Genomic DNA, 26,884 nt, shown 5'->3' with positions numbered 1-26,884 from the left:
AATTACTTATTGAATTTTCCACTTCATTTAACATAAGCCATTGCTTTTTCCAAGCTTCTAAGAACCACCTCAGAAACTTACTAGAACTGGATGTCAAGATATCTTGCCAGGGTGTTAAACCCAATGTTACAGGTGAGTGCCTCTATATCAGCAACCTCCCTTAGTCTGCTTTGTATTCTGTTCCCCTTGACTCACTGTCCTCAGGATCTGCTTCCTATGATCACGGGTTTTTGCCACTGCATGTTACTGAGATGCTACATCTCCTTTGTCGCTCGCTTCTCTTTTACCTTAGCTCCCCAATGATATTGAGGATTTACTCTAGTTATTGATCTAGGACACAAGTTGGTGGCAGATCCTGAGAAGGACAAGCATTGCTTTGTAAGTCACCTCCCTATTTGAAATACCTGCATATTCTTCAAGCAAAGCAGCACTTACCTTCTCATAAGAATGAATGGGGCATCTTTGCTGGCTCAGAGGGTTCAGATATATATACCAGGGGTTCAAAGTTCTGAGCTGGATCTACCAAGCAGATCTTTACCCTAGTCTTAGGGTCTCATTCCTTCCATCTCAGGGCCGTGGCTTTGGCATAGGGAAGCTTCAACGGTTGAAAATGCAGTGTTTTCTAAAATTCTTCTGCTCTTAAGATTAAATCCTGAGCCATTAATGACTTTAAGTGCTACCTAGTAGAATATTTAGTATTTACACTTTGCTTTTACTTGATGAGTGATCATCCTTAGCCTATCATTTTTTCACTTCCAAGCATTGATGGTGTTCAGCAACAGCTATGCAATTCCACGGTCCTCGTAATTACTACTCCCATATCTCTCAAATGCCAGAGATATTGCACAAGCCAGCACATCTCCTTCCAGATAATATCCCAGTTAGCCACAATTGGAAAGCCTTAATGATTTTACTGCTGCAGCATACCAGGACTGTCAACACTACCTTCCAGCAGCAATGAGGTCCTCATTGGCAGCTGGCCAGCAGGTGATTCAGTTCCTGAATACCATCCTTAGAGTGCGCTCCCTAGCCCATTCCTAATACATTCTGGGATTCTCTAGAATCAGAAGCTGAGACAAGGATTCAAGTGCAGATGATTTATTGAAGGAGTGCACTTCAGGAGAAAACCTAAAAGAGATAGAAGGAAGCAGGATAGGAAGAGGGGAAAGAGCCCACGATGTGGTCACAGGTTAAATGTGACTTAATGGGAGTGAGCCCTCTGGAATACAAATCACACTGAGAGTTTCCCCCGACTTGAAGCAAGAGGGCCAGGCTTTTGGACTTTTAGATCAGTCATTTACTAACACCCCAAGCACTAACCCATGCACCTGGAATGCCTCTTTTGTAATTTTAGCAATGAGTTGACATTTGGAAAACTTTTTAAAAAACAGTAGTTGCAGACCCATCCTGCTGTTTCCTTTCCTCCAAGATTTCCTGGTTAATTTTATTGGCAGCTAGTACTAAAACCAAAAGTCTGGAGCCCCTTAAATGTTCCCACTGGCCTAGCTATGATATTTAAGAAGCAAAATAACACTATTAGTAATTATTATTATTTTAAGAATTGATGAAAAAGCTGAGTCTGTGAAAGGTAGTGAGTGGATAAGAATATGCAAAAGAAAAAATTAATATAAAGTATATAAAAAGATAACCATAAATACAAAAATGTTAACTTTAATAGGAGATCTTTAATGTTAATTCTAGGTAATCCTGAGAGTGAGTGGTAGGCAAAAATGCTGATAATTTTAGAAGTAAAGGTGGAGAAGATAGTTCTTTCTTTAAAAAAGTGTTATGAGTTGATTTTGATCCTCTCAATTTATCATATGTGCCTGTAACCAACCTTTTAAATCAACTATATACTTTTTGACAAGTGAGATTTTCTATTACATTGACATGGATTCCATTTTATTCTCATCTTTGTATTGAAGCCCAGAGTCTGGAATGTTAAAAGTTCAAACATGAACCTTCAACTCAGAACTAAAATACCAATCCTTCTCTTGACTTGGTGCTATTATTGGTGGTGACTTTTCTTGTGACCCCATATAAATAATAGCTAATAATATGCAAGGAACTCTTCTAACACTTTAAATTATTGCTCTTATATTTCACAGTAACTTTATCAATTAAGAAGTGTTATCCCCATTTTTCAGATTAAAAAACTAAGACTCAGGTTAAGTGAAAATGTCACACAGCCGGTAAACAAATGAGCCACATAGCTATCTCTGCTCATTTTAGAAAATGAAATTCCAAGATAGCCGGTTTTAAAAAATAAAAAAATTAAGGATAATTTTCTTTTGTTACAGTTACCTGTTTCACTTATAACAACAATCTTCTGTCTCCCTGTCTGTGGTCAAGAGAGGAAGTATAAAGCAAACGTTATGGTTCAGAGCATTTGGTATCTATTAAAGAGAAAGAAAAGAGAAGCTCTGTGTGCTGGAGAGAAGTTGGTGTTGTGGGTGGGACTGGCAGAAATAAACACACCTAAACACTGGCCCAGTGCAATGAATTCCTATGCCTTTTTAAAAATTACTTTTTAAAAATCCTCTGTATAAGAAAATAAGCAAGAGGTTACATTGGACTGAAATACAATCCTCAGGGACAAATGTAGCTTCTATTATATTGTGTATACAAAGCCTAATAACAAAATAATTGTTTCCTTTTTTCTTTAAATTAAGAATACATTTGGAACATACAAAACAGATACAAGAAAGTTAGATTCCTCTTCATTAACAGAACTGTTTATTCTTGTGCAAAATAACGTCTTGACCTCATCCACAATACCTGCTATTAATCCATTACTTCAACTCAGTCTACTCATTAAGCAAGGTGGGTAGCAGCCTAGTTTAGAGAAAATATCTCCACCTTGTTTACTTGTTTATTGATTTACTTAGTTACTCATCTCTCTATTTGAATTCATTACTTTCTTCCTCATGTAAGAGGCAATCTTATAAATGCAGATACTCCTAGGGGAGCTTTTTGGATCTCCTCCCACAGTAAGAGATCCCCACTGAAAAAAATATAAATTGGGTGCAGGAAAAGGAATTAGTGGTGAAAGAGTAGATATTTTGGAAGCATCAAACGGATAGGGCAATTTTCTATGACATAGTTGAAGGCAGGAGGCTATAGCCATAATAGGACAAGGTAAAGAAGGCAGGATTTGCAATGCCAGTCAACTTGTAATGTGTGCCAGGAGGAACTGTGTTGATAAGGATTCTGAATATACATCCTAGGTACAGAAGGACTGTGTTTCTTAGCTGATTAAGGGAGAAGTGGCCGCACATACATCAGCCAATTCCTATCACTTCAGTGGATGTTTCCAGAGCAAGAGCTTCCTGGTTGCAGGTAGCAGGAAAATTAGAACAAAGAAACCACCAAGGTAAGGCAAAGGTTGAGATAACATGACCCAGATTATAGTGATATTGTGAAGGAATCAGACCCAGAAAAGACTGTGGATAAATCTGTAATAGCTTTGGAGCTAGGAAAAAAAAGAGTCAGAACTGCTACTCTAAAGACATTCAGCTGGACAGCATGTTGTAGGTAACACTCGATGACTGTGGCTGGCTTCTGGGCCTTATCCTTCCTACTTAAACATGAAAGACAACCTGGGAAGGGCAATTGGTCATGTAGGCTGAATGGAGTGTCCACCAGAAGTGGAAATCAGGATGCATGGCAGTGCCAAATGCAAATTTAAGGATGCCTAACATAAACATTCCTTGCTTGCCCTTTCATAGACCTTTCTGTCTCTTGAGATATAATAGACATTAATAAATACTCAGGGTTTATCTAGAAAAACAAATGTAGTGAAGGACCTCAATTCGAAAGATGGGGTCCAAATGGAAGTCAATTTTGGGACTGAGGCTGAAAGTACATGCCTGGAGAGATGAGAGAGGAGCAGGGAGGTGCAGCCCAAGTGTGATTTGGGGTATCTGACTTCATTCTTTGAGGGATGTGGGCTAGATAGGTTTGCCAGTATTGAGCAGTGGCTATGTTAAGATGTATGTCTGACTCTTGCCAGGAATGGGCCAGGGTAGGATTGTGAATGGTGCTTCCTGGAGCCCAGGCTAGTATTTATTTCTTTCCAAATCATTTAAATGAATCTAGCCTGTTCATGAAAGGAGCATTTGAAGCCCATAAAAGACCCTCTTTCACCTCCAAAATTACACCATCCCACTTTCTATTTGCTACTCTGACTTGTTGTCTGAGGTCTCGAGTTCTCCAACCCATTTTTCTCCTACTAGTCCCAGTATTCCTCATATTGACCATATTGATTGATAACTCTTTTGGAATAGGCTTTCTGACCCAACCATATATTTTTCTCAAGGATGTTTGCAATGCTTTCGGAGGTAGGAGAGACTACCCCCATGTAGTCTCTTAGCACTTACAATCAAGGTTTTTTTTTTTTTTCTTGATTTTCCCATTAAAAGGGAGAGAGCATACATTTGTTCAGCTGTAGATTTCTACTTGCAGGAAGATGCAGTAGATGTACCTTTTTCCTAATCCTCCCACTAAATGCAACTAAAAAATTCTGAAAACTATATATAAAATAAACATAAGAAGACCTGAAAGGCAGATAGAAGAAGGCAGACAAGCTATGTATATTGGGACCCGAGGAATGGCATGATGGGGAGTTCCCTGGATTTTCTTTTTTGCCTCATTTATCCCAGACCTGGAGCTAAAGAAGCCAGAAACCTGAAATGCCAACAAGAACAGACAAGGTTCATTTTATGAAGCCAGTGTTACCCTGATACGAAAACCAAAGACAATACAAAAACCAGACAAAGACAATACAAAAAAAGATATCCTTCTTGAATATAGATGCAAAAATCCTTAACAAAATATTAATAGAATTCAGCAATATGTCAAGAGAACAATAAACTGTGAACAAGTGGATTTTATCCAGAGATTCAAGACTGTTGTTCCGTATTTGAAATTAATCAATGCAATCTACTTTATTAACAGGTTAAAGAAGAAAAATCAGATAATCATTCCATCAATACAGAAAAAGCATTTGACAGACTTTACATTGACCTTCATTGACATTCATGATCAAACTCAGAAAAGTAGGAAAAGAGTAGAACTTCCCCAACTTGATTAAGAGCATCTGTAAACATCTACAGCTAACATTATTTTTAATGGTGAAAGGCTGAATGCTTCTTTGCTAAGATCAGGAACAAGGTGAAGGAGTCTTTTCTAACAGCTCCTATTCAACATAGTATTGAAAGTTCTAGATAGTTCAATAAGGCAAGAAAAGAAAAGAAAAGGCACAGAAATCTTAAGTGAATTTAAGATTGAAATAGATGAAACAAAACTGTCCCTATTTGCAGATAATATATTTGTCTTTTTACATAGAAAATCCTAAGAATTCTACAATCTTCTAGGACTAATAAATGATATTATCAAGATCTCATAGTGGAAGACAAAATTACAAAGGACATTGTACTATTTCTCTATACTAGCGATGAACATGTGGGTTCTAAAATAAAAATACTATTTACAGTCTCTTAAACAATACTAGATATAAATTTAACCAAAATATGTATACAGCCTGTATACTGAAAACTACACAAGACAGATAAAAGAAATCAAAGAATCTAAGTAAATGGAAAGACATACTATGTTCATGGTTTGGAAGAGTCAACATAGTAAAGATGTCAGTTCTTCCTCCAGCCTAGTGTCCAGTTTAAACACAATTCCTATCACAATCCTAGCAAGAGTTTTTATAGATATAAGGTAATGTTAATCTTAACATTTTCATGGAAAGACAAACCGAGAGTATCTAGAACAATTTTTAAAAGAATAGAATGAGAAGACTCAGTCTACCCAATTTTAAGACTTACTATACATCAATCAAGGCTGTGTGGTAGTGCTAGACAAAGAAAATCCTAAAAAAAAAGTCTGCTCTTAGCCAGATGATCAGGAATGAAGCAGCACCGCAAGACAAAACAAAGACAAAGAAATCCACTCCAAGACACATCATAATTAAATACTACTCAGTAATAAAAAGAAATGAATTCCTGATACATGCAGTAACCTGGATGAATCTCCAGAGAATTATGCTGAGTGAATAAAAGTTGGGACAAAGTCATTGAAATGGAGGATAGATTAGCTGTCACCAGGGGTTTAGGAGGGACTGGAGTACTAGGAAGCAGGTATGTGTATAGAAGGGTAACATGAGGGATCCTTGTAGTGATGGAAATGTTCTATATCTTGACTGTGGATTGTAACGTATCATAGTTTTATAAGATATTACCATTGGGGGAAACTGGATAAAGGGTACACAGGATCTTTCTGTATAATTTCTTACAACTGCATGTGAATCTAAAATTATCTCAAACGGTTCAAGTTTTAAAAGGAGGGGATTAAGATAGTTTGGGCTGGTTCCTGCTATGTCATGGAGATTTTGTGAGGTATTCCTGCGGATGGTCTGTTAGGGATAGAAATTACTGGGCAGTAGTGGGTAGGAGAACTGGGATTCTAGCTGCTGGGGACCCAGAGAGAAAAGTGATTTTATTACCATTGGAGAATTTTTTGTTTTATTCTTTTCTAGGCTAGTGGTTGGGAACACTTGGTGCACAGAGTTTTGTAAGAGCATATAAATAGAATTTAGTAGATTTTCTTCAGATAAATAGTCCATTGCTGTATTTACTTTCATTCTCATGCACTTAAGCAAATGCTTATTGTGTAATTTGTTTAGGGTTGTTCAACATAGCTTGTTGGTGTGGTGGGGGAAATGATGTTTGTTGAAGGAGGATATGAAATTCAGATGCTGTATCTTAGATAAAATTGAAAGGAAGAAAGAAAAATTCAGAAATAAAGGATTTGGGTGTATGTCATAGCTAGATAATTCAGAAACAATTAGCTGCAGTTATGTCGTCTGGTTATTTAAGGAACTGACAAATTTACTCTATGTTTTCCCATCCTTTAATATTCCTTTCCAGTGACTGGCTAATCACTTCTGTTTCCTTCTTCATCTATCGAATTTCCTCTTTGAAGCAGAATGTTTAGCTGTATGCACTTTGAAGGAGAAGAGGTGAGAAAACATCTCCTTTCTTTTTAAAAGATTTTTTTAAGAAAAAACTTTTCTTTATTCCTCCATTCAACTCAGTGGTGCAAAAGGGGAATACTTTTCTACTGTAGATTGGGTTCTCTGTGCTAGAGGTCTCTGCTACTCGCTGTGACACTTTGCTGTTGTTATTCTCAAACAAGTGTGGCAAAGTTTCAGAGCTGGAGTACAGGAAGTCTTTCTATAGTGATGATCAGGTACTGTCATCATTCCTCACTCCACCTAGGCTGTGATCCAAACACCTGGCCTTGGAAAAGCATGAAAAAGTAGCAGCCTGGAGAGCAACCCAAAGATGCCTTTAAAGACTTGATACCTATAGAGAACACAGATGCTTTCAGGAGGAAAAGAGTGATTCCAGAATGGGTACAGCCTCCAAAGTTTGAGCAATCAAAACTATGGAAGGTCTTCAAGCTATAAAGCTGTTAGTATTTGTAGAGGCTGTTTGATTTTTAGAGTCCAAAAATGTATCCATCACTGGTATGGGTACATACTGAAAATTTCTGACCTTTTAGAAAACAGAGATACTGAAAAAAATTGCAACAAAGTTGGCAGTCATTTAGCTCAGTGTTTTAGTTTGAAAAGAACACAGATGCTCAAGGGACTTGATGAAATGTGATGCAGTGGAGCTGAGTGTAGTGCAGGAATAGAAACGGGACAATAAGGAGGATAGGGATTTCTGAGGAAGTAGAAAACAAGGCTGTAAGAAATTTTGCTTTACAAAAACTGACACTGGAAAATCATCCTCATTCATTTGTTAATTTGTTTGTTCATTTATTTATTCCTCCATCCAACAACAAAATATTTATCGAGTCATCATTATGTGCTAGGCACAGAAACCAAGGAAGCCCTTGAGTATCATGTTATTCTTTTTGCCTCTCTCTGGAGCTACAGTGTCACTTTCTCAAGGAAGTATCTGCTTCTTTCCATATTTCTTCTGTAGTTCTTCATAAGGCCTCTAGGCTCTCTTTTTGACAAGAAGTGTTAGCCTTGACTTCCACTGTTAAATGACCTATTCTTTGGAGATTTCTTGGTTCAGATACCCAAGAGAAAATCTGATTGGCTCGGTTCACTTATTTGCTATTGGCTATGTCATAGGGTCTTGCTAGGTTTATGCATTGACTGTCCAATCCCTCTCTCTACCGTGCAACCTAGTCAAAATAGCTGTTGCCAAGGGAATGACAGGGCATAGTCACCTGGTATTAAATAGGAGGTCTGAGCTATAAGTAGGGACTATGAATGAGACAGGCAACAGGAATTACTACCCAATATGATGTTACCAGAAATTGGTCGATAATGAGGGAAAACTCCCTTGAATCTTTTTAATGCTTCAAGTGATATTTTTTCTGCTTCATTCACTCACAACCTCCAATTCACATGGATTTTACCTCTAAAATATTTTTCAACTCCTCTGTTCCCGTGAACTTTGTACTATTACTTCTCTAAATCAGGTTCCCTCGATGTGCTTTCTTTAATATCTCTCTCGGATCACTACACTGGCTTGAGTTTCCTGCCTCCAGTCTTGCTCCTTCAAATACATCTTCACTGAGTAGCCAGAGTGATTTATGTAAGTACAGATCCCACTATGCCATTTTCTGTATAGCTCTGTATATGTAGAGACTCGTTAATTGAAATAACTTGAGAATGTTCCTTATAATCCTAAAAAGCCCAGGTCAGTGCTCCTCAAATTTAAACATGCATACCAATCTCCTGAGGATCTTGCTAAAATACAGGTTCTAATTCCATAGGTATGGGGTGTGTGAGATTCTCCATTTTAGAAATTCCCAAGTAAGACTGCTGTTGTTGATCTGTGGCCATGGCCAGCACTTTGAGTAACAGGGGCTTAGATAACACCTCTTCTGTGTGCTACGTGCTAAGTGAGTGATCACTTGTACATTCCTACCAGGAAATAACATCTATAAAAGATTATTTCAGTCTTCAGAAATTGAATTTTAACCCTGGAGAAATCATCTACTTCCATGTTGTCTTAATCTGCTCAGGCTGCCATAACAGAAATACTACCAACTGGGTTGTATATAAACAATAGAAATGTATTTCTCACAGTTCTGGAGGCTGGAAGTCTGAGATCAGAGTGCCAGCATGGTTGGGTTCTTGAAGCCCTCTTCTGTGTTGCAGGCTGCTGACTTCTCATATTCTTACATGGCAGAGAGTAAAGAGAGAAAACAGTGTTTCTTGGTGACTCTTATAAGGGCACCACTCCCAATCTGAGAGCTCCACCCTCGTGGCCTCTGTAATCCTAATTACCTCCCAATGACTCCACCTCCTAAAATCATCACATTGGGGGTAGGGTTTTAACATACGAATTTTGGGAGGATACAGACATTCAGTGCATAACAAATGTCTCAACCAGTGCCAGAATCTTTTCCTATAATATCCATAATGTATGGTCTTATTCAGCCTCTGAGTGAATGCTTATTAGTGATGAAGAACACACTGCCCTGTAAGACTTTCCATTCTGCTGGTAAACAGCTTGGATTATGAAGCCTCATAAAGGCAGAGCCTAACTATAGCGAGGCCTAATCTAAATGTGCAAGAACAATGAATCACAGAAAATTTAAAAATAATCATATTTACCACCTATTGATTGTCACAAGAATCCTACAATCTGGATTTCACCCTTTTACAAATAAAGAAATTGAAGTTCAGGGTAGGTAAGTTATTTACCCAAGGTTGCACAGCTATTAAATGGTGGCAGAACCAGGAATCAAGCCCAGATCTGTCTGAGTCTAAAATGGGTGTTTTTTTGCACAATACCGTGTTGCTTTCAAAGTACAATTTTGTTTCAAATACTTTAAATGTCTGAATTACCAAAATAGTTTGTTAGCCAGGACCCCTGCACACAGTTTCTCATTCACTACTGTTGGGTGAATTTTCCTTAAAAATTAAATAAAAAATTACAGTACTACTCCCAGGTTCAAGAGCCTCCACTGTTTTCTGATTATCATTCACCCCTATTACTCACTGCTACCCACTGTAAACCACTGTTCGGGCCATTCCAGTCTCTTCTTACCTTCCCTCCAAATCCAAATGATTCTTTTGCTTCCCAATGCTTGCCAAGTGTTACAGATTCTTTAAGGCCCAGATCAAATCCTTCCTTCCCCATGAAGTTTTCCCTTATTTCTTAAGATTTACAGGAGTTTTCCCTTCTTGAATTCCTATAGCATCTGTTACATATTTTAGCCCTTCCTCAATCACAGATTATATAATATTGTTGTCTTGACTTTTGCATTTTTTCCAGTCTTATTTTCCCCGACATCATTTAAACATTTTATGAACTGTGAACATATAGCTTTATATGTAATGGATTTTCCTGTCCAGCCCAGTTTTCACCTCTGAAATAGCAAGTATTTTGTTTTTATATGTTTTATAGTTGGCTATACACATAATATCAGAACAGAATTTTTTTTCCTTAAAATTTGTACTTTTTGCATTTCTAAGGATTAAATTCTGGTTTTGAAACACACTAGAGGAAAATAAATCACTATACTGGTTATAAAATAGAAATATTACTCTAATTAAAAATTTTGTTGTTGAAAAAGCAATGGAGTTGGGGTCATAAAACCTGGCTTTTAATCCCAGTTACTGTTAATGGGTGATGTAACCTTGAATGAATTTGTAAATCTCTCTAGAAACTGATTTTCTCATTACTAAAAGTGAGGAACCTATGCCAAATAATGTACTGCTCTAAAAATTTTTGATTCTGTAGTACAATTTAATCTGAAATGTTAAAAAATACTTTATCTTATGTAGATTGGGGTTGTATTCTAGGTAATGCTAAGAATATCTTAGACACAATTTCCAAATTATGTTTGCTCCATGTATACATTGAGCTGAATTCTTGTCAGCTACCCACACCCTCCCCTCCAATAAACCTTTGCTCTATCTAGTTATCAGCTCCATATTATTAAATCAACTGTGAATGTTTATTCAGGTCACACTCAAAGTGATGAATATTGTTGGATAAAAGATCCAGAATTCACAACATGCTTTATATTCCTGTTTGTTTTCACAGTGTTTCCATAGCTAAATGCTCTGTTTTATACATTCTCATTACCCTGAAACATTATTTCAAAACACATGTGGTGACTACACAGAATTACAAACATCCCTAACTTTTTTCAAATATTTGCAGAATTGCATTATGGAAGACTAGCCTTGAATTTGCAAGTTCCATTTAAAGTAGAAGAAATCAAAAGCATTGTTTATTTGAAAAGTTCATCACAAAATACTTTCTTACTCAAGAGAGACACTGTGAGTGCCATCCAATGACTTGACTTACAAGCTTGCTTTTAGTCATTTTGTAGGTAACAGGTATGATCTGAAAGACACCTAAAGATTTGTATTATCAGGGCAGAACTTGAAGAGATCTCTGTCATTGAGGGATGACAGATCAAAGTATGGTGCAGCTTTTCAATCAGACCCAATAATTATTGCACATAAACATTGGCACGGAGAAATTTTTGAATAATTAAAGCTAAGGCTCTGCAATTGTTCAGAAAGGGCTATGAGTTTAACACACTGTTGTCTGACCTCATCTGACATTAATTACACAATGTTTGAAAGTAGGGAACAGCTGTGAAAAATACATCACGGAGGAATAGGGGGGTGTGAACGTGGCTTGTTGTTTGCTGCCAATTGTCAATCTGCTGGGGAAGGAGAGCATCCAGAAATCATCTCTCCCTCCCAAAATAGATTATATATACGTATTCAGTTAGGGACAGTGGCGAGATGGAAATAAACTTTTCTTGACTATTCATTTTATTCATTCAGTATGACTCTTATAAGAAGCTGACTTTTTATTGAAGTATAGTTGATTTACAATATTGTATTTGTTTCAGTCATACAAACTGTATAGTGACTCAATATTTTTATAGGTCCATCCATGTTGTTGCAAACAGCAGAATTTAATTCTTTCTTATAGATGAGTAATATTCCATTATATATATATATATATCTCAGATCTTTATCCATTCATCTGTTGATGGGCACTTATGGTTGTTCCTATATCTTGGCTTTTGTAAATAATGCTGCTATGAACATTGAGATGCATGTATCTTTTCGAATTAGTGTTCATTTTCTTTGGATAGATATATTCAGCAATGGAATTGCTGGATCATATGATAGTACTATTTTTAGGTTTTTGAGAAGCTGCCAGACTGTTTTCCACAGTGGCTGCACCAATTTATATTCCCATCAACGGTGTACTAGGGCTCCCTTCTCTCCACATCTTTGCCAACATTTGCTATTTGTAGACTTTTTGATGATTGTCATTTTGACAGATGTGAGGTAAAACTGTCACTATTTACAGATGGCACGATACTATTTATAAAAAACCCTAAAGTCTCCTCCAAAAAACTGTTAGAGCTAATAAACGATTCAGTAATGTTGCAGGATAGAACATTAATATACAGAATTCTGTTGCTTTTCTATCCACTAGTAATAAAATATCAGAAAGAGAAAAGAAAACAATCCGATTTAAAATTGCATCAAAAAGAATAAAATGCCCTAGGAGTAAATTTAACCAAGGAGGTAAAAGACCTATATTCTGAAAACTGTAATCCAAGAGCATGGGATATCTTTCCATTTTTTAAAATCTTCTTTTATTTCCTTCATCAATGGTTTATAGTTTTCTGTGTATAATTCTTTCACATCCTTGGTTAGATTTATTCCTAGGTATTTTATTACTTTGGGTGCTATTTTAGAGGGGGTTGTTTCTTTACTTTCTTTTTCTGTTGATTCATCATTAGTGTAAAGAAATGCAACTGATTTTTGAACGTTAATCTTGTAACTTGCTACCTTGCTGAATTCTTCGATCAGCTCTAGTAGTTTTTGTGCGGACCTTTTAGGGTTTTCTATATATAGTAACATGTCGTCGGCATATAGTGACACTTTTACCTCTTCTTTTCCAATTTGGATCCATTTTACTTCTCTCTCTTGCCTGATTGCTGTGGCTAGGACTTCCAAGACTATGTTGAATAGGAGTGGTGAGAGTGGGCATCTTTGTCTTGTCCCAGATTTTAGTGGGAAGGTTTTCAGTTTTTCACTGTTGAGTAATATGCTGGCTGTAGGCCTGTCATATATAGCTTTTATTATGTTGAGATCTGTTCCCTCTGTACCCACTTTGGTGAGAGTTTTTATCATAAATGGGTGTTGAATTTTATCAAATGCTTTTTCTGCATCTATTGAGATGATCATGTGGTTTTTGTCCTTTCTCTCGTTGATGTGACGTATTACATTGATTGATTTGCGTATGTTAAACCACCCTTGTGTCCCTGGGATGAACCCCACTTGGTCATGATGTATAATCTTTTTAATGTGTTGTTGGATTCTATTTGCTAATATTTTGGTGAGGATTTTGGAAACTGTAAAACACTGATGAACGAATTTGAAAATGACACAAAGAATTGGAAAGATATTCCATGTTCTTGGATTGAAAAAATTAATATTGTTAAAATGTCCCATACTACCCAAAGCAATCTGTATAGATTTAATGCAATCCCCATCAAAATACTCATGACTTTTTTTTACAGAACTAAAACAAATAATCCTAAAATTTATATGGAACCACAAAAGACCCTGAATTGCCAAAGCAATTTTGAGAAAAAAGAACAAAAGTGGAGGTATCATGTTCCCTGACTTCAGACTATCCTACAAAGCTACAGTAAGCAAAACAAAAATTAATGGAACAAAAGTTGACTTCTCTACAGCATATGATTGTATAGCATTGGACTGCTTTATTTCCTAAAACTTAAAAATATTTTTTCTTGCAATAATTTTAAAGCAAGTAATTTCAATAAACAGGTTTTACTTAGGCATCTGCCTTTTTCATAAAATACTGAAGGGCTAATCCATATTTTAATAACAGCACCTTTTTCTACAGGTGAAGAGAAAGTGAGAACTTTCCCTATGTGAATTTTTGTTACAAAGTCCTTTGACAACTGATGCTGGAAAACACATTTAAAGTTTTTCTACTAAAGCATAAATTAAGTTGGTTCTGTAGATCTTCTATTGCCCTGACTGGACTGGACTTGTTTTCTTTTTATCCATTTATAACTACTTTATGCATTTTAATATATATTTGATTTATTATATCGTTTGCATTTGTTGAGGAATACTCAGATTATATAAGCTTGTTTTAATTAAATTAACGTATATGCTGTTGTTTTTGGTTCTGGTTATTTCCCTTCAAGTCAGCCATGCTGAAAAATCATAACTTCCCAATGAGGCCGCAAGGAAATGTTCAGCTTTGAATATTTTTAATTAAAAAATGAAAATAACAAATTATTATTCAATTTCTGATATCTCTATAAAACTATTGGGAAAAAATATAAAGCCTTATCAGCACTCTAAATTAATAGAGAGCACTTTTGAAAATTATAACTTAGAGCTTTCTGAGTTGTGAATAATAGCTTCTTTTAAAGTTACATGAGTTTAAAAGGAACCAAATAATTATTAAAAGAAATTTTTGACCATGATTAAAATTATGATCTTAAATGACTTATTTAAAATAAAATGCAACAAAAAATGGGGGGAAAATCTAGCAAAAAGAGATGATGTGGTAAAAATTTAAAGTGACATACATAAAGAAACTAGCTTGAGGCAATTCAGTTGGTTGGCCCTAAGCTTCAGATTTTTGGATATGGGCTGATTCAAATGAATAATGCAACTATCTTTTGGCACCAGATTCCTCCAATATATTGTTGATGGTAATTGCCTTCTACTCATTTCCTTGTAACGTGGCTTCTAATTCTTCTGCTTTACTATACATATCCTTCCTGAGGCCAGCAGCTTCCTTCTTGCCAAATCCAGAGGACTTTTCCCAGTCTGCCTATTCCCTAGTCTTTCCATTGTATTTTAGATGCAAAGTGGAGTCAGAAGCATGGAAGAAAATTCTGGAGAAAACAGTAGAGCACTCTTAATAAATGCTGCACAACCACTACTTGATGATACAGAGGAAAGTACCATATTCAGAAGGATGGAAATCTATGACAGTTGAAAAGTGATTCAAACAAGTCAAACTGAACATGATGAATTTTTAGGAATGTCTTAACCAATCTATTTTTGTCCAGCAAATAACTTACACATAATAAAATTCACCCATTTTAAGTGTAGGGTTTAATGAGTTTTGGCACTTATATACAATCAGGAATTCACCATCACAGTCAAGATATAGAACATTTACAACAACTAAAAGTTCTTCATGGCTCTTTCCAGCCAATGCCTTCCTCCCTCCTCCAGTTCCAGGCAACAATCGATCTACTTTCAGTCACTGTGATTTGCCTTTTCCAGAATTTATTGTTAATGGAAATGTGTAGTATATAGCCTTTTGTCTTTGATATATGTTTTCATTTGTCTTGGGTAATTACTTAAATTGCTGTGTTGTATGGTAACTTTGTATCTAACTTTAAAAGACACTGCCAAATTGTTTTTTATATGGTGTGAAGTGTGGATCAAGATTAACTTTTTTTTCATATGGATTTATAATCGTTCCAGCAGCATTTATGTAAAAGCCTGTTCTCTGGCTCCACTGAATGCCTTTGCGTCTTTATTACAATGTGTGGGTCTACTTCTAGACTTTCTTCTGTCCCATTGACCCATGGGTCTACATTTTTTGTTGATACTACACTGTCTTGATTACTGTACTCTTAAAATTAGGTACTGTGAGTCCTCCAACATTGCTCTTTTTTCTCAAAATTATGTTGGCTAGTCTAGCTCCTTTGTCATTCTGTATAAATTTTAGAATCAACTTGTTGATTTCCACAAAAATCTTGCTGGGATATTGATTGGAGAGAATTGACATCTTCACAATATTGAGTCTCCTAATCCAGGAACATGGAATGTCTTTCCATTTATTTGGTCTTCTCTGATATTTTCCATCAATGTTTTACAGTTTTCAGCACATAGATTTTGAACATATTTTGTTAGACTTACGCTTAAGCATTTCATGTTCTTTTGGTCCTAGTGTAAATAGTGCTACATTTTAAAATTTAATTTCCAATTGTTCATTGCTAGTATGTAGAACTACAATTTGTTTCTGTATATTGACATTGTATCTTACAACTTTGCCAAACTTAGTAAGTAGTTCTACAGATTTTGGGGGGTAGATTTTTCAGAATTTTCAAAATATACAGTCACATCATCTGTGAACAGAAACAGCTTTATTTCCTCCTTTCCAAGATTGATTGATTGATTGATTAACTTACCTCATTGATTATCTTACCTTATTGCACAGGATAGGACCATCATTCATAATGTCCAGTTTGATTATGAATAGAGTAGTGAAAGTGGAAATCCCTGTCTTGTTTCTCATATTAAGGGAAAGCATTTGGTTTCTTATCATTAAATATGAGGTTAAATGTAGGTTTTTTGAGATGCTCTTTATCAGGTTGAAGAAGTTCCCTTCTACTCCCAGTTTGATGAGAATACAGTGTTTTAGTCTTCCTTTTTAAAAACAAACACCACAAAGTAGGCATTATTATTAATAGGAATCTTAGAGAAATTATCTATTTAGACCTACATACATTTTTATCATTTTATTTGATTACCGTTCCCCTGGCATCTCAAAATATCCCTCAGGTATTACTTTCTTCCTGAAGTACATCCTTTAGAAGTTCCTTTAGTATGAGTATGTGGGTGGTAAATTTCTTAGGTTTTATTTATCTGAAGATATCATTATTTCACCCTCTCACAATGTAATATTAGTGACTGCATACACAGTTCTAGACTGAAATTATTTTCTTTGATCACTTTGAAAATATAAATTTTTAAAACTCTTACAATAAGATTCATGAAGATGAAAATTTCAATTGTGTAAAAAGAAGAGGGGGCTTATTGTGAAAATTTGAAAAATGAGTCATCTGAGTCTGTCTAGCTGATTGGCTAGACGTTCTAGTCATCTGGCTCTATAATTAAAATCTTTGCTCATCCTGGCTGTGGTTCAGCATCACTTGGTGCTGCTTCAAAATAAGCATCAGTGGTGCCAATTCTGGATCCTGTCTCAGCGGCTAGAACATTCAGGACAGTGGCAGCATTTATAGTCATCTCCTATTTAGCTGGGGCCCATTTCGTCAGTCTAATCAAAGGAAACTGAGCTAGAAGATAACCAGCGATAAAGGACCCCTGCCTCCTTGTTTCTTGAAATAGAGTGCTTACTTTTTTCTCACCCAGCCTTACCCTTTCCTCCATGTCCTCTACCCATCCACATCCCTATGTCAGAAGATAAAAGTTTACCCCACCGAATTCGGGGCTAGACAAAAGGCAGCCAGTCATTAATGATTAACTAGTGATTAGTCATCAATCATACTTGATCCAAATTCTCATTTATAGTGGGGCTTATTATCCTGAGGTTTTACTCAATATTTTATTGTCCTCTAGCTTACACTATTGCTATTAAAACATCAGCTTTCAGTCTAATTGCTTCTTTTTAGGTTGTTTGTCTTTTTTTCTCTTCAGCTGCTTTAAAGATCTTTTCTTCTTTGGTGTTTTGGATTTTATGACAGGTCTCAGAACAGGTTTTAAAATTTATCCTCTTTGTGACACTCTGTGCCTCTTGAACCTGTGCATTCATGTCTTTCCTAAATTCTGGAATATTCTAAGCAATTAACTTTTGTATTACTGTTTCTCAATTCTAAAAATATGTCTGTCTTGGAATCTGATTCTTTGTCAGATCTTCTCAGTCTAACATCTATCATTGTTCAACATTTCTTTCATACTTCTCATGTCCTTGTCATTCTCTGTTCATTATCGATAATTTTCTTAGATATTTTATGCTTTATGAATTATCTGTGTCTAATCTGCCATTTAATTGATCCACTGAGTGTTTAATATCTAAAAGCTTCATTTGATCATTTGTCATGTCTACTTGGTCATTCCTCATAGTCTCTCATTGCTTGTTCAGCATTATGACTCTTTTCTTTCTTTAAATATTTTCTAAATAGATATTCTATATTTCACAGGTGATACAATTTTAATGTCTTTCTTGGGGTTTCTAAATATTTATTATTTCCTCTTATTTTTCACTAGTGGTGACTTGTCTCCTTTATGTGTGGTGATTTTTGATGGTGAATTCACATTTTCTTGATCTTAATCCAGGAATCTAGTGGGATTAATTAGAGATATTTTTGTCTGAAGAGGATTTGTGTGATTCTGCTAGGAGCCTGGGGGCACTACCAGTCTGGAACTACTTTAACCTTTTTTAGTTGGTTTAATTGCTTAGAGCAAGGATCTCGGGTTCGGCTTCTTCATATCACTGTTGACCTAAACACAGACTTTGTTTTCCGAACACTGTTCTTTTGTGGGCATTTTCTCAATCCATCCTTTTATTTTAATTGCCTATTCACAGAATCAGTTTGTTTATTTGAGGGGACAAAGAGCTGGAGGAGAAGATGTCAGCAGGACACACAGACATTTTCTCTACTTCCGTCAAGTTTTCAGCAATGCATGGATACTTGTTTGTTTTAACAGAATCTAGTTGTTTTGCAGTACAAGGGTGCCCCCAGATGATTTAGTTTACAATTCTGTTGCAGCAGCAGAAGTCTCTTTTAGCTTATTTCTAAAAACAGACTTTCTTTTTTTTAGAACAGAATAAGATTTACAGAAAAATTGAGACTGGAGTGCAGAGTTCCCATATATCCTATTATTATTAACATCTTAACATTTGTATAGTACATTTGTTAGAATTAATGAACCATTATTAATACACTGTCAGTAAGTCCCTAGCTTATTCAGATTTCTTCGGTTTTTAAACCTAATGTCTTTTTTGTTCCAGGATTCCATCCAGGATACCACTTCACATTTACTTGTCGCATCTCTTTAGGCTCCTCTTGGTTGTGACTGTTTCCCAAACTTTCCTTGCTTTGTATGACCTTGATAGTTTTCAGAAGTACCAATCAGGTATTTTGTAGGATGTCCCTCTACTGGATTTTTCTTTTTTTTTCCTGTAGTAAAGTATATGTAATATAAAATTTACCATTTTAACGTGTACAGTCTGGTGGCATTAGATATATTCCTAATGTTGTTCAGTGATCACAACCATCCATTTCCAGAACTTTTTGATCATCCCAAATAGAAACTTTGTATGCATTAAAAAATAATCCCCTCTCTCTCCGTCCCCTGTAACCTCTACTCTACTTTCTGTCTCTGAAGTTGCCTATTCGAGGTACTTCATGTAAATGGAATTATACAATATTTGCCCTTCTGTGTCTGGCTTATTTTACTTAACACGTTTTCAAGGTTTATCCATATTATAGTGTGTATCCAAATTTCATTGTATGTATATTCTACATTTTGTTTATCAATTTCATTTATTAAATCCAGGAGATTTTTGTTGATTCCTTGCGATTTTTCCACAGACTCTCGTGTCCCCTGCAAAGATATTTTATTTCTTCATTTCTAATCTGTATGCCTTTTATTCCCTTTTCTTGTCTTATTATTAGCTAGGACTTTAGGTGTAAGAGTAAATAAGCATGGTGAGAGAGGATATCCTTGCCTTGTTCCTAATTTTGGGGGAAAGCATTCACTTTCTCACTATTAAGTACAATGTTAGCTATAGGTTTTTTTTTGTAGATTCTCTTTATGAAGTTGAGGAAGTTCCCCTCTTCCTAATTTGTTGAGAATTTTTACCAGGAAGGTTGTTGGAGCTTCTCAAAAGCTGGCTGCATCAATTTATATGATCATATGGTTTTTTTCCTTTATCCTCTTTATGTGCTGAATTATACTGATTGATTTTAGAAGGCTGAACTATCCTTATACCCCAGGAAGAAACTCCACTTGGTTGTGTTGTATAATTCTTTTTGTACACTGTTGAATTCAATTTGCTAGTATTTGTCGAAGACTTTTACATTGATGTTCACGAGAGAGATCAGTCTGCAGTTTTTTCTTATAATGTCTTTAACTGCTTTTGGTATTAGGATAATGCTGGACTCATAGAATGAGTTAGTAACTGTTCCCTTTACTTCTGTTTTTTAGAAGAGATTGTGGAGAATTGGTATCATTTCTTCCTTGAATGTTTAGTAGAATTACCAGTGAAACGATCTGGGCCAGGTACTTTCTTTCTTGGAAGTTTACTGACTCATTCCTTGACTACTCAGATTATTTCTCCTTGGGTGAATTTTGGTAGTTGCATCTTTCAAGGAATTGGTTCATTTCATCTAATTTATCAGATTTCTGGTACAGAGTTGTTGATAGTATTCCTTTACTTTCCTTTTAATATTCATGTGTTAATTAATGATGATCCCTATTCCACTTCTAATAATGGCGTTGTATGTTTATTTTTAAATTTTTCTGTGTATTATTATGTTTTAACATCTTAAAATACCTTTCTGGCTGAGGAGAGACACCTTGGCCTAGCCAATTCTCAGAGATAGCAAAGGAGCGTACCTTCAGTATGCTAACTGACCAGTGCAAAGTCATACCTCCTCTATCTGGCCTGCACACCTCAGGGGGCAGTATTCCTATGGCACCTGCAAGGGTCAAGTTCCAGGTAACCAGGGACAGCCCCAATAAACTGAAGCCTGCTGAAATGATTCAAATTAGCCAATCCTGAACTGTTTACCCTGCCTTGCCTTTTCTGCGGGCTAGCCTAGGTTTTCCCTTCACTCATGTTTTCTGCCTTCTAACCACCCTGAGGCTTTCCTGTGTAGCCCCTAGTAGGCTGTGCCTCCTATTTCTAGGACCTATGAGTATAGTAAACATTGCTTTCCTGAGCCTCTCTTGTGTCTTCTCTTGTGGTTACACCTGATGGACCTGACTATCACATAAAAGAACACAAGTAATTTTGTATCTTCTCTTGTTTTCTTGGTTAGCATGGCTAGAGGTTTACTGATGTTATTGATCTTTTCAAAGAACCAGATTTTTGCTTCTATGATTTTTCTGTATCATTTTCCTGATTTCAATTCCATTGATTTTTGTTCTAATTTTTTTATTATTTCTCCTCTTTTAAGCTTAAATTGCTTTCTCTCATTGCCTAAGTTGTAACCTTAGATAGTTGATTGTAGATTTTCCCTCTTTTCTGATATATACATGTAATGCTAAGCACTGTGTAAGCACTGCTTTCACTGTATCTTACAAGTTTTGATTGTATTTTCATTGAGTTCCAAATATTTTTTTCTTTCTCTTGAGACTTCCTCGACCTGTGTATAATTTTATAGTATGTGTTTAATTGCGAAATATTTTGGGATTTCCCAGTTATTTTTCTGTTATTTGTTTCTAGTTTAATTCCATCCTGGCCTCAGAAGATAGTTTATATAATTTCTATTATAGGTTGAATTGTGTCTCCCGAAAAGGTATGTTGAAGTCCTAATTATTAAGCACATACCCCTCCCCTTAGTCTATGAATATGACCTTATTTGGAAATTGAGTCTTTACAGATGTAATCAAGTTAGGTTGATGTCATTAGGGTAGATTCTTATCCAATATGACTGGAGTCTTTATGAGAAGAGGAAATGTCATGTGAAGACAGAGACAGACAGGAAGGATGCTGTGTGATTACAGAGGCAGAGACTGGAGTCATGCAGCTCTAAGCCATGGGATGCCAAGGAGTGACAGCCACCAGCAGAAATAGGAATATGCAAGGAAGGATTCTCCCCTGTAAGTTTCAAAGGGAGCATGGCCCTGCCATCACCTTGATTTTGGACTTCTAGCCTCCAGACTGTGAGACAATAAATTTATTTTAGGCCACCCAACTTGTGGTACTTTCTTACAGCAACTCTAGGAAACTAATATAATTTCTATTCTTTTAAATTTATTAATGTGGATTTTACGGTCCAGAATGTGGTCTACCTTGGTGAATAGTCCATGTGACCTTGAGAAGAATGTGTATTTTGCTGTTGTTGGATGGAGTATCCTCTGAGTGTCAATTAGGTTAAGTAGATTGATAGTGCTGTTCAAGGCAATTATATCCTTACTAATTTTCTGCCTGTTTAAACTATCAATTACTGAAGAAGGGGTGTTGACATCTCCAAATATATCTGTGGATTTATCTATATCTCCTTGCAATCTTATTAGTTTTTGCTTCATGCATTTTGACACAACTGTTTGGTTCATACACATTAGGGATGGTTATGTCTTCTTGGAGAATTGACCTCTTTATCGTTGCATATCCTCTTTATCCCTGATCGTTTTCCTTGTTCAACTTTGAAATTAATATAGCTACTCTAACTTTCTTTTGATTAGCATTAGTATGCCTTAACTTTTTACATTATTTGACTTTTTCATTTTAATACTTTACTTTTAATGTTTAACAACTTGATTGATACAGTTCACATACCTACCACTCACCCATATAAAATGTACTATTAATTGGCTTTTAGTATATTCACAGAGTTGTGCAACCATCATCAAAATCGATTTTAGAACATTTTCATTATCACTCCCCCCAAATCTTATAACCCCTTAGCCAATCTCCCCCATCACCTGCCAGGGCAAGGCAACCAGTAAGTTACTTTCTGTCTCTATAGATTTGCCTATTCTATTCTAGACATTTCATATAATACGTGGTCTTATTAGAATGGAATCACATAATATGTGGTCTTTTGTGAATTACTCCTTTCACATAGCATGTTTTCAAGGTTCATCCATATTGTAGTATGCATCACTACTTCATTTTTTTCTGGTGCTGGATAATATTCCATTGTATGAATATACCACTTTTTATTTACCCATTAAATCATTTCATTATCATTTGGGTTATTTTCACTTTTTATCTTTTCTGAATAATGCTGCTATAAACATTTGTGCAAACTTTTTGTGAAGGTATATGTTTTCATTTCTCATGGGTATATAGCTAGGATTGGGTTGCTGGATCATGTAGTAACTCTATGTGCAAATTTTTAAGAAACTGCCACTGTTTCCCACAGTGCCTGCACAATTTTATATTCCTACCAGCAGTGTTTGAATTTCTCCACATCTTCCTCAACACTTGTCCATCTTTTTGATTATAGTCAGCCTAGTTGGTTTGAAGTGCTATCTTATTGTGGTTTTGATGTGCACTTCCCTGCAGACTAATGATTTCGAGCACCTTTTCATGTGCTTTTTGGCTATATGTAGATCTTCTTTGGAGAAATGCCTATTCAGGATCCTTGCCCACTTTAAAAATAGCTCTTTATGTATTCTAGACACAGACCTCTTATCAAACGTAAGATTTGCAAAACTTTTCCTTTCTGTGATTTGTCTTTTTACTTTATTTATGGTATCCTTTAAAAAGAAGTGTTTTTAATTTTGATTATGTCTAGTTTATTGATTTTTCTTTTGTTGCCATTTCTAAGAAATCATCTTTAAGGTGATGAATATTTATATCTATGTTTTCTTTGAAGAGCTTTATAGTTTTAGCTCTTAAGTTTGGGTCTTTGATCCAATCTGAGTTGATTTTTGTACATGGTGTGAGATAAGGGTCCAACTTCATTTGTTTATATGTGTACATCCACTTATCCCAGTACTATTTATTGAGAAGACTATTCTTTATCCGTTTAATGGTCTTGGCAACCTTGCTGAAGACCAGTTGACCACAAATGTGAAGGTTTATTTCTGGACTCCCAAGTATATGACAGAAAAACTGGAATTTTTGACTGCTTACTGTTTCAGGCACAACTCAACACAAATTCATTGACTCCTTACTGTTTTTTTTGTGGGGGATGGTGGTAATCAGTTGTTTTTTATTAAAGATGACAGTACTGGGGATCGAACCCAGAGCCTCCTGCATGCTAAGCACGCACTCTACCACTGAGCCGTACACTCCTCCCACCCCAAACCGTTTACTCCTCATAGTAACTCTGAGTTACTAGAATGGGAGTAGTACTCCCACTCTACAGGTGAAATAGAGTGATTTGCCCAAGCTAGTAAGTGGCAGACCCAGCACGTGAACTTAGGCAAACGACTTGAGAGCCTGAGCTCATAACCATGCTATAAGTAAGTGTGGGAAACCAGAACTTGGAATTCCTTTAAACAAAACAGGTGGAGGTAAAATTGGCCACTAAGTTTTGAAAACCACAACAGAGTAGGGTCTTTACTAGCTTGCTTCCTCCTGAGTATAGAAAAGAACGTGTCTTCCTTCGTGGAAAACTCCTCCATCGCCAACTTAAGAATTGATAACTCAGCGCACTATACTGGCCTATTCGGTTCCTGAAGCAGGACAGGTGTTACTAGTTAGCACTAACCACGGAGAGGCTGACTGCAGCGCCCACCCCGCGGCTCTCAGCTCCGCCCCAGCCTCTCGCTGTTCGCTACCAAGGGAGGGGGCGTGGTCAGAATCTTTCCCAGGAGGCTGCCCGAGTTGTGGTAACTCTCGCGGGAAGAGGCGTCGTCGCCTCGGTAACGGCGTCGTGGAGGCAAAAGATGGCGGGCCGAAGTATTGGCCTCAGGGTCTGTTCAACTCTGCATTTCTGGGTAGCGGCTCGGTACCGGGCGGGCCCGAAGACGCCGAACCCCGTTCAACCCTGAGTCTGAAAGTGTTTGTCTCTTTTATAGAGTCGGAGCGTTTCAGGGACTCCGCTCCCGCCACGCGTTCAGCAACCTGCTACACTTCGTCGGGACCTCCTCGCCAAGGAGGAAGAATATAAGTAAGAAACTCGGCGGTTCAGCTTCTCCTTTGTTTCTTTCACGTGAACGAGCTGCTTACAAGTACTTTTCCTGGTGACTGACTGGATCTTTGGGACCGCTCACTGTCCAACATTTTCTTCTCATCATCCCGTTCCCTTGCCCTTCTTTACCTTTTTAACTTGAACTCGCCGGAGTCCTAGTAGGTTTTGGAAGTGGGAGAAAATTTAACCCAAGCAAACGAGTTCGTCCGCAAGATGATAACTGCTATAAGTGGTTCGGATAGCAGGAATTGCCATGAATAGTTGAGTTTCTAGTTTAAGGAATTCCACTTGGTTTCAGGTTCCTAGAGTTTACGTTTTAGTATAAACGTTTTAGAATTTCTTTTAGGTTTGATTTCGAAATTGAAAGCGTGTATTTCAAGATAATTGGAATTACCGTTCTCATTTACATTTGGTGGGGTTGGGAGGAGGTTTTCTTTCCTTATCGGCTCTCAGTGTAATTACAACTACCCTCACAACACGTGCATTTATTCTTGGACCACTCCACTTTTCATCCCCCAGTTTTCACACAGATGCCAGAGATATCTTTTAATTTGATCTTGTAACTCCCTTGCCTAAAACTTGGCGGTGGTTTCAGATTGCACTTTAAAACCTCTGTCAGATCTAGCTGCTGCCTCCTGTTTGATCTTTTTTGCCTACCAGAGTGGCATTCCTTGACCATGCTAAGTAAGCTCCTCATTCTTCTTTTTTTTCTGTTTGATTAACTTTTATTTGCAGGTAGCATAACTTGTCATAATCAATTCATTTATTAGTTTACTTTTTGTCTGTTTCCTTCACTGGACTGTGAGTTCCAGAGTTGGAGACCATGTCGTTTATTTGCCATTATATATACCCTTACCGAAAATATATATATATTTTAACAATTCACTCCTTTTTAGTTTAAGTTAATTAAAATTTGGAAAACCTCGTGACAATTCTTCAAATGGTTAAATACAGAATTACCATATGATCTGTGCTTAAAATTAAAACATATGTAAAGTTAAAACTGACGTGTATTGTCTTTGGATAAGCTAGACACACGCCAACTTGCCATAGCCTGTGGAAAGATAGCCTTCCTCTGCTTGGTGAAATGGGCCTATTACTCCAGGTAAAGAGTGTACTTAAGCAACAGGTCTGTTGTTCATAACAGTTCTGAATCAGCTGTGTTCAATTCAGAACAGTTACTTTCATTACCCTACACCAGATAGCACTAAATACATGCATTGGTTAGGTTAATTCGTTTGATTATTTAAGGGTCTGCACTTGACCCTCCTGTGTCATTAGGGATATGATCCTGCTTAAAGTCAGATTTCTACAGGAGCTAATCTATTTTAGCAAAAGTGGTTTTATGGGAAAGGCTCCCAGTTGTTACTCGTTCTGTTAGGTGTATTCTGAGGTGTGCAAATCTGAGGCATTTGAACAGAGTAGCTCTTGGGCTCTGCTTGAAGTTTGTAGATCACTATGCACAAGAGTAAAATGTCTGGCCATTCTTAGAGGCGAGAGTATCAGTTCATAATAGTGTTTTGCCACATGTTGTCTTGATGTTAAGCACATGTGGATATTGTTTCAATCATATTACTACATAAAAGCCTTGCATATGTAATTTCTTAAGGTACCTTATGGTTTTTGTTGCTATAATGAATGGCTTTTTTGCTTACTGCATTTTCTAATTGGCTAGATGTATAGAAAAATTACTGATTTTTGTATGTTGATCCTATATTTGTATTTATATAGATACAGATTTTTAGCTCTGCTGAACTTATTCTGTAGAGTCCCTTGGGTTTTTGATAGACAGTTTTATCACATGCAAATTATGATAGTTTTGTCCCTTTACAATTTTTTGTGCATATTTTTTTCTTGATCTGGTTAGAACCTCCAGTGCAATATGGAATAGAAAAAATGATGATTAGCATCCATATCTTGGTTATGATTTTAAGGAGCCCACTTTTAATAACTTATTACTACATTTAAAGTTTGCTATAGAGTTTTGGTAGATTTTTTTTTTTAATCAGGCGTAAGGCCACATTCTCTTTTTTTTTAATTGAAGCTTAGTTGACTTGCAATATTATACCCTCAATTCATATTTTGAAATAATGTTAAATCATATCAAAACTTTTTTCCCCCAGATTAACTTGGGTGATGACATTTTTTTCACCCCCTTGTTTAATATTTTAAAATACTGAACTACAAAAGCAGATTTTCAGTTTTCTTTTAAAGACAGCTGGACTGATTGCTT

At 36.3% G+C, this 26,884-nt stretch overlaps 2 protein-coding genes across 4 annotated transcripts in view; one reads left to right on the top strand and one right to left on the bottom strand.

Moving 5' to 3' along the window:
* The window catches only part of MNS1 (meiosis specific nuclear structural 1), a 216,791-nt gene that overhangs the window by 33,932 nt on the left and 155,975 nt on the right, over positions 1 to 26,884 (bottom strand). For 2 of the 3 annotated variants that reach the window (XM_032481124.1, XM_032481123.1), the window contains one exon: positions 9,039 to 9,212. In XM_032481124.1, the coding sequence (XP_032337015.1) occupies positions 9,054 to 9,212 (159 nt within the window). In that variant the 3' untranslated portion in view covers positions 9,039 to 9,053. Of the gene's footprint in view, positions 1 to 9,038; positions 9,213 to 26,884 lie in introns of those variants that run through there. The other variant, XM_032481122.1, reaches the window with a different exon arrangement.
* Positions 24,275 to 26,884, top strand: part of TEX9 (testis expressed 9) — a 62,264-nt gene continuing 59,654 nt past the window's right edge. The window contains exons 1-2 of the mRNA XM_006179884.3: positions 24,275 to 24,433; positions 24,539 to 24,630. Of these exons, the coding sequence (XP_006179946.1) occupies positions 24,407 to 24,433; positions 24,539 to 24,630 (119 nt within the window). The 5' untranslated portion in view covers positions 24,275 to 24,406. The remainder of the gene's footprint in view (positions 24,434 to 24,538; positions 24,631 to 26,884) is intronic.

The sequence above is a fragment of the Camelus ferus genome, chromosome 6 (genome assembly GCF_009834535.1).
Source record: "Camelus ferus isolate YT-003-E chromosome 6, BCGSAC_Cfer_1.0, whole genome shotgun sequence".
Taxonomy (NCBI): domain Eukaryota; kingdom Metazoa; phylum Chordata; class Mammalia; order Artiodactyla; family Camelidae; genus Camelus; species Camelus ferus.
This window is presented reverse-complemented; position numbering and strand designations above follow the sequence as displayed.